At 42.3% G+C, this 8,503-nt stretch overlaps 1 protein-coding gene across 20 annotated transcripts in view; it reads right to left on the bottom strand.

Moving 5' to 3' along the window:
- eps8a (epidermal growth factor receptor pathway substrate 8a) overlaps positions 1 to 8,503 on the bottom strand; it is a 72,635-nt gene that overhangs the window by 22,261 nt on the left and 41,871 nt on the right. For 17 of the 20 annotated variants that reach the window (XM_017493985.3, XM_017493993.3, XM_047162304.2 and 14 more), the window contains exons 2-3: positions 3,536 to 3,622; positions 844 to 908 (exon numbers count right to left, since the gene is read on the bottom strand). In XM_017493985.3, coding sequence (XP_017349474.1) covers positions 844 to 908; positions 3,536 to 3,594 — 124 coding nt within the window. In that variant the 5' untranslated portion in view covers positions 3,595 to 3,622. Of the gene's footprint in view, positions 1 to 843; positions 909 to 3,535; positions 3,623 to 3,713; positions 3,773 to 4,578; positions 4,696 to 8,503 lie in introns of those variants that run through there. The other 3 variants (XM_047162300.2, XM_053688050.1, XM_047162302.2) reach the window with 2 other exon arrangements.

The raw sequence follows: 8,503 nt of genomic DNA, 5'->3' as shown, positions 1-8,503 counted from the left end.
AAGAGAGAGTGCGTGAAAGAGAGCAAGAGAAAGAGAGAGTGAGAGAAAGAGAGAGAGAGCACGAGAGCGAGAAAGCGGGAGAAAGAGCAAGAGAGTGAGAAAAGAGAGAGAACGAGAGAGAGACAAAAAGAGAGCGACAGCGAAAGAGAGAGAGAGGGCGAGAGAGCATGAGAGAGAGCGAAAGAGCATGAGAGAGCGAGAGAGTGTGAGAGCGAGCGCGAGAATACAGCTGTGGCTTTTTACTGTGGAGGAAAGTAAAAAAAACACTCGTAGTGTCACAAATCTGTTGAGGACATGCGTCCTCCTAACACTTCTAACCATCTTCTCCTAACACTTAAACCGAGCACAAGTGTCTGTGCGAAAATGAAATCACCTGGACGGACAGAGACGGACAGAGACGGACAGAGACGGACAGAGACGGACAGAGCGAAACCTGCTGCTTCCGCTACAAAAAAAGACAGGCTACAATCCCGGAGCACAAGGGCACGAGACAGACGACAGTAGCGCAGCATGGGGAGAAAGTGTACGGTGATGGTGCACAGTAGGAAGCACAAAACCCTGCTCTCCATTCAGCCTCTGGGGAAAGTGTCCTCATTGTGTGAGAAACGCTGAGAGGTGCTGTAGATGAGGAGAGCACTGGTGCAGAGGTGTGATGGGGGAAAGCAGGGATTACAGAGATGAGATTTGAGCTGAGGAAGAGCGCTGCGCTGCGCTGAGCAAACAGCAGGTGGAGACGCCGCGCGCTTCAGGAGCGCTGCCCGGTTATTAGATCATGTTGACGGAGCAGTTACTGCGACAGCACTTGCTCGTGTAACGCAGAGGTGTAAAGAACAGAAGACACACCGTAGATAGCCTTTGCGCTGGATTTGTTGGCCTCGAGTGCTGGGAGCTCTGGAGATTGGTGGCCACTGCGGGGAAACACAGACAAGTCAATGAGATCACTTAACCATGTTAATCCAACGTGCGCGAGTTCGTGTCTGTACAGCTGCGTCTCAGAAAATTACAGTACCGTGGAAAAGTTCATTTCCCCCCGTAATTTAACTCAGAAAGTGGAACTTTCTTATATTCTAGAGTCATTACACACAAAGTGAAACATTTCAAGCCTTTTTTCGTTTTTAATCTTGATGATTAATGCTTACAGCTCATGGAACAAACATCCAGTATCTCTAAATAGTTGAACAAAGAATTTATAATACAGAAATGTCCAGCTTCTGAACACTGTGTTCATTTATGCGCCGATACTCGGTCAGAGCTTTAAATCCTTTTGCAGGAATTACTGCATCAGTGCGGCGTGGCATGGAGGCATGGAGGCATGGAGGCATGGAGCCTGTGGCGCTGCTGAGGTGTTCTGGAAGCCCAGGTTGCTTTGATAGCGGCGTTCAGCTCGTCTGTATTGTCGGGTCTGGGGTCTCTCGTAGATTCTCTATGGGGTTCGGGTCAGGCGAGTCGTTTGGACGATCAAGCGCAGTAACACCACGGTCAGTAAACCAGTTACTAATAGTTTTGGCACTGTGGACAGGTGCAGAGTCCTGCTGGAAAAGGAAATCAGCGTCTCCATAAAGCTCCTCAGGAGATAGAAGCATGAAGTGATCTAAAATCTCCTGGTAGACGCTGCATCGACTCTCGACAGCAGATGACCTGGCAACCCAAATCATCACTGATTGTGGAAACGTCACACTGGACTTCAAGCAGCTTGGATTCTGTTCCTCTCCACTCGTCCTCCAGACTCCGGAACCTTGATTTCCAAATGAAACGCAGCGTTTACTTCCATCTTCCCCGTGATTGTGGTCGTGTACTGATCCAGACTGACAGATTAAAGGCTCGGGAAACCTCTGCAGGTGTTTTGAGTTAATTCGCTGATTAGAATTCTTCTCAGGTCGACATTTCTCTATTATTAATTCATTATTCGAATATTTTGCGATACCGGATTTTTGATTTACGTGCGCCGTAAGCCGAAATCATCGAGATTCAAACAAAAAAGACTCGAAATATTTCACTTTGTGTGTCATGAAGCTAGAACACATGAAATTTCCACTTTTTGAATGGATGAACTTTTCCACGATATTCAGATTCACTGAGATGCACCTGTATATTACTTTACATTACACTACACTGCGCCACACTTCATACAGAGGAATGCGGTAGAGGAGTGTGAGTAGAACAACAGGAAGGGACGGGTGAGACGGATTCCGGGGTCACGCTTGCTAACGAATCGCCCGGACACTTGATATTCGTTGATTGTGTGGCTCACGCTAATTGAGGGAGGAATTAATAATGCAGTATTGGTTGAAGTGTGCATCAGAAACCATTTGCTGGAGCAGTTTCATCTAGAACATGACAAGACGGTCAAATGATGGTGGATTGAGTGACCAGCCACCGGAAGATCCGACTGCCCTGGATGAAACGAAACGTGTAGTTTGTAATGCTGTAGCGCAGTAGGACGTAATGCACCGCTTATGATGCTTCATAAGCATTTCGTGCATGAATGCTGTTTTGGGAGAAAAAAAAAAAAAAAAAAAAAAAAAAAAAAAAAAAATTGGATAATTTATATAATGTCTACAAAAAATAAATAAATAAATAAATAAATAAATAAATTATTTTGCTTTTTATATTTATAAAACTATCATTTTTATTTCTATTTTTTAAAAATAGATTTAATAAATCCAAAAGTAAAGACCATTAAAAATCTAAATATATATATATATTTTTTTATTTATATATATATATATATATATATATATATATATATATATATATATATATATATATATATATATATATATATATATATATATAAATAAAAATAACTGTTTTATTTATTTATTTGAAGTAGCTAAACTTATGACCCCGACTGTACTTAAGTAAATAATATATTATTATGAGCCGTGTGATTAGAAAATGATGCTATTTTTCATTCAGAACTAGGCACAAGCAGCAGCATTGGCTTTCCTGATTAAAAAAATCAAACCGGTTTGGTTTCACGATTACGTTGAGATACCAGAACCGTTTCATTTGCTCACAGGCAATGGCATTTTTCTCATTTTAAAATTTGAAAGGACACGACGTGAAGCCGAGTCTGTGTTATTTGTTCATTAGGGAAACAGCCAATACAAATGAGTCCTGTAAAACCGAAATGCTCACAGTGGACCAGAAACACTGTATGCTCGTACTGTGACCATTACTATGCTGAACTTAGCATACAAAACGGTTCATCATAGCACGCTCTCGCACTCCACTCACTCATTATACCTCCGAGAACCTGGTCTGCAACATTTCGTTTCCCGGAATGTTTCGTCTCATTATTAGCTCCGCCCCCAGTCGACAGGGCGAGTCAGCTGCGCGCCTTTATTCGTAAAAAACGGAACTCAAGATGCAGACGTAGTTTAAACACAGTGGGTGGGAAGATGAAGGCTTGTCGATGCTTTAGAGATTTCAGATCGGATTACTTCCGGAGATTTAGTGAGGGAACGGTAATGCTGGTTGTGACCGTGAACACGTACCTAACGTTCGGGACATCCGAAAACGGCTCACTTACTTCAGCTGGGAGTTACTGAAGCTTCCCGAGGGGTACGTAGGGGCAGCGTAGCCGTTCATTTTGGACTTCGCGGAAGGGAGTCAGCAACTACAAGAGAGGACACAGCAAAGCACTTTCATTAAATACAGTTCAATTCAAATCAGGCCACAGACCAGCTCAGTGTGATCCCATTACATACCTCACAAGTAGAGGACAAGAACTTCTAGAGTAGGGGAAAAGTGAAAACGTACTGTACATCTGGGCCAGAGAGAGAGAGAGAGAGAGAGAGAGAGAGAGAGAGAGAGAGAGAGCTTAACGAGCCACCATTTTAGAAATAATTCAGCGTGTGACAAATCACACACACACACTTAGTTAAAATATCAGTTGTTGATGCGCGAAACTCTAAATGCCAAGCAGGCCTTTATCCTACTTGATCATTTTCCCTCTCTTATCACTAAAGTACATTTTTAAAAGATGACCCACGGCAGAGTAAAGGAGTTCCTGGAGCAGCTTTCTCGTCTGTTTCAGCGAGTTACAGACGATAAGAGTGATAAGATTTTATCAGCGATGGAAAACGTTCTAGTACGTGACCAATATAAAGCCCCACTATCGCAGGAAAGGTCACAGGTCACCCATTATTCACACTGAACAAACACTTAGACCACTCGCTTTATTTCCACATCGGCCATTTCGACATGTTTATCTCCCTCGAATACCTTACTCTCTATGAGAAAACAACAGCAGTCAGATTCAAGCGTGAGACAGGGCCGTGTCGAGAGAAGAACCTTCTCCAAGACGTACGTTTATGCGGCTGCTTCGCATAGACACGGACAGTACATGAACAAATGCACGTTATGGACGGGGTGTGCGGCTATGGGAAAAAGAATCCACCCCGAAATTGACTGCTGTCCAATAACGGCGCGTCATGAAGTGTTTTATTCTTTGTATACCGCAACGATTTGCCAAACAATTCCAATTTTCCGTTTATTAAAGAATGACGTTTGCAGTTACGTTTAATTGTTGTGGAACGTCTGGCAAACGAGTTAATTCCTGTTATCACTTACATTATAGCAGCCGTAAACACTTTTTCTTCTCTCTTGTAGTTAACAACATAGCGTGTCACGTCACAGAGAAAGAGCGAAGTCCTCCGTCCTGAAGACTTTCCCATCGCGCAACATTTAATGCCTGTTAGAGGTGGACCGATATGGATAGCTGAGCTGGGCGGTACCTGATGATACCCGATTAATCAACGGTTGGTTTTTCACTTGATACTGAATGAAAACTGAACGCTCAAAGTGAAATATCGCTGAACTTTATTACACAAATAAACAGTACTGATTGTACCATGAATATCTACTGTACTTTTTTTTTAAATGAAATATATATAAAAGATAGACATCCAAACTGAACCAAAAAGTAACACTCCAAATAACAAATAAAAACAGAGACATCCAAAATGGAAAAACAAAACACTTCAAATAACACGACAAAATTGGTCAGCGATGGTTTTATTTCTCCTCTAGAGGCCGCTCTTGTACTGTATGACGACAGCGGAGCCTCAGCTGTTCCCACAACTGACGCAACCAGGAAAAACTATCGGTGTGGACTTTTGCGGATAACCGTTCCAGCACTCAGTTATCAGTGCTGATAAATCGCCATTTATGTAATAAAGCGGAATGACGCAGGAACTTTATTACACATAATTACACTTTATGACACATAACTTCATTTATGGACTTTAATGTTGTGAATTCTTTATGTGTGTGGATTTCTTGAGTCAATACTGATGTGAATAACCTCATTGGACATATATTTACTGAAAAAAAAAAAAAAAAAAAAAAAAAAAAAAAAATGTTGTACTTCATTCCCCTACTGTATCAAAACCTCACCAGATGAATGATACGTTGTTTTGTTTTTAGATTATTTAGTCGCCATGAATGATGCCTTACCATAGCAACGATAAAGCGCGAATTACAAATGAGAAAAATTCATCGACACTTTCTGACCAATCCGATTCAAGAATTCGAATGTGCTTCGCCAGGGAATGGATTAACCGTCATGATCTGGTATAAAATTAGAATCAGTAATTTAGCATTGTAAAGGCTCTTTCTAGAGCACAGCGTCGGTTATTACTGGAGTTTGCGTGTAAAGTATAATCGTTAATAACCGATACGTAGCTTCACCCTGAAGCAGTGTCTCTGTATATAAAAGGTGAAGCAGGATTAATCTAGTCTCTGAACTAAACCGGGGCCAAAGCGTGGTGACGTCTCGGCAATGCCTGTATCCAGGTCAGGAAGATCAGCTTAGACGGGAGGACCAGAGCTACAGCTTTAAAATGTGATGGCCTGAGGCACAGAACTGCAGTGCTAGAGGGCTAATTAGGCCTACATGATGGCTAATTATAACCTGAAGGAATCAGGGTCAGATCCTGTCGGTCCCACAGGAGTACAACGTCCTTCCTGAAGCAGGGACGGCCTGAGAGCGCGATGGGAAGAGACGTACGGTGGAGAGTAAAAACTGAACCACGGTGTACCTCCGAGAATATCCCGAAATGTAAACTCTATATGAAAAATCCCACCAATGGAAAGAGATATTCTCTAATGTAAGCTTTTATAGAACATGTAGCAGAGGCGGTTCGTATTTTCAGATAAATCTGATCAAGCCTCTGAAATGTTACGAGTGTAAATGAGAACGGTTGCGTTTTCAATTCTGCGTTGCAAACCGCGGTCACAGATGTGCTTCGTATTATGAGATGACAATAAACCATAGTGAAAAGACACCCATGTTTACCCTCTATTACTCATTTCAACATATTTTGACGTTGCTATAAATTCATTTTTCACGTGCAGAGTGCATGCTCTGGTGGAGGACAAGCGCTTTACGTGACCTCACGCTGACTCTGCGTCTGTATTTATTTACTCGGAAGGTTTCATTCTTCTTCTCCTTCTTCCTCCGGCGCGGCTTTTGTTCTCTTGAAATAGACACGGGATCCATTTTGTATCGCCGGCTGCCTTTTATGTAGAAAAGTAATGACCTACGGCGGGATCGTTCGCAAAAATGCTAGGGCGGGTATACGATACTAAAGGAGGAAACCGTTCGTTTGGTTTGTTTTTTTTTATTCCATGTGACGTCGTGGTTTTTTGTTTTTTTTGTTTGGTTTTTTTAAAAAGAAAAAGAATCGGATGCATTTTGCGTCTGATACGTGAAAATAATCAGCTCCATTTGTCTAAATGTCTAAACACAGCCCTGGTGATTAAAAAGCCCACACTGGTAGCGTGATGTTGACTTTAACTGAAGTGGCCATTAGGACCGAGTCCATTGTGCTCAGAGCAGATTAGAAGACGTGCGATTCGGACTGACACAGCTGTACACCGGCGAGGCTAAACCTTACGACACACAACTCCTGGTGCCATACACTAGTTCATGATCCACGCACGAAGAGCGTTTACCTGACGGCGTCAGAACAAAAATAAATCTCCAAGGTGTCCCAAAAGTCTCTATACATGGGGGAAATGAGCCCGTATTTCAGATAGCCTTCAAGCCTTTTGAATCTGACAAAAAAAAGTAGAACGTACTGAAATCCTTCTCATGGCTGGATCAGGAAGCTGTCGCAAGGAAACGTGGCAAGCACGTCGCACGTCCACGGACATCCAGTGACGGAGGCACAACATAGCCCCTGATGTATGGAGACTTTTGGGACTCCGTGTGTTATTTGGACATTAAACATGTACTACATTGGGTGTGCACAGTGGTGTACATGCACATGGCTGATTTCAAAAGATCTGAATGTAACGACTGGAGTATGAAATGTAAACACAGCATCACTTCTTTTCCTTTAACTGAGTTATACTGTATATACAAGTTTTTACTTCAGATCAACCGGCATACAGGTGGATTCGCTTGTTCAATATTGATCGCTGACTGCACTGTTTGAGGAAAATATAAAAATCACTCATCATAACTAGCTAGCTAGATTGTACATAATGAAATAGGTGACCATTTTTTACTCCAATACCCCACTTTGAGGTTGGAAATGACTCCAATACCCAACTGTGAGGTTGAAAATGACTCCAATACCCAACTGTGAGGTTGGAAATGACTCCAATTCCCCACTTTGAGGTTGGAAATGACTCCAATTCCCCACTTTGAGGTTGGAAATGACTCCAATACCCAACTTTGAGGTTGAAAATGACTCCAATTCCACACTTTGAGGTTGGAAATGACTCCAATACCCAGCTGTGAGGTTGAAAATGACTCCAATTCCCCACTTTGAGGTTGAAAATGACTCCAATTCCCCACTTTGAGGTTGAAAATGACTCCAATTCCCCACTTTGAGGTTGAAAATGACTCCAATTTCCCACTTTGAGGTTGGAAATGACTCCAATACCCAACTGTGAGGTTGAAAATGACTCCAATACCCAACTGTGAGGTTGAAAATGACTCCAGTTCCCCACTTTGAGGTTTGAAATGACTCCAATACCCAACTGTGAGGTTGAAAATGACTCCAATTCCACACTTTGAGGTTTGAAATGACTCCAATACCCAACTGTGAGGTTGAAAATGACTCCAATTCCCCACTTTGAGGTTTGAAATGACTCCAATACCCAACTTTGAGGTTGGAAATGACTCCAGTTCCCCACTTTGAGGTTGGAAATGACTCAAATACCCAACTGTGAGGTTGAAAATGACTCCAATTCTCCACTTTGAGGTTGAAAATGACTCCAATTCCCCACTTTGAGGTTGAAAATGACTCCAATTTCCCACTTTGAGGTTGGAAATGACTCCAATACCCAACTTTGAGGTTGTAAATGACTCCAGTTCCCCACTTTGAGGTTGAAAATGACTCCAATTCCCCACTTTGAGGTTGAAAATGACTCCAATTCCCCACTTTGAGGTTGGAAATGACTCCAATTCCCCACTTTGAGGTTGGAAATGACTCCAATTCCCCACTTTGAGGTTGGAAATGACTCCAGTTCCCCACTTTGAGGT

The sequence above is a fragment of the Ictalurus punctatus genome, chromosome 19 (genome assembly GCF_001660625.3).
Source record: "Ictalurus punctatus breed USDA103 chromosome 19, Coco_2.0, whole genome shotgun sequence".
NCBI lineage: Eukaryota > Metazoa > Chordata > Actinopteri > Siluriformes > Ictaluridae > Ictalurus > Ictalurus punctatus.
This window is presented reverse-complemented; position numbering and strand designations above follow the sequence as displayed.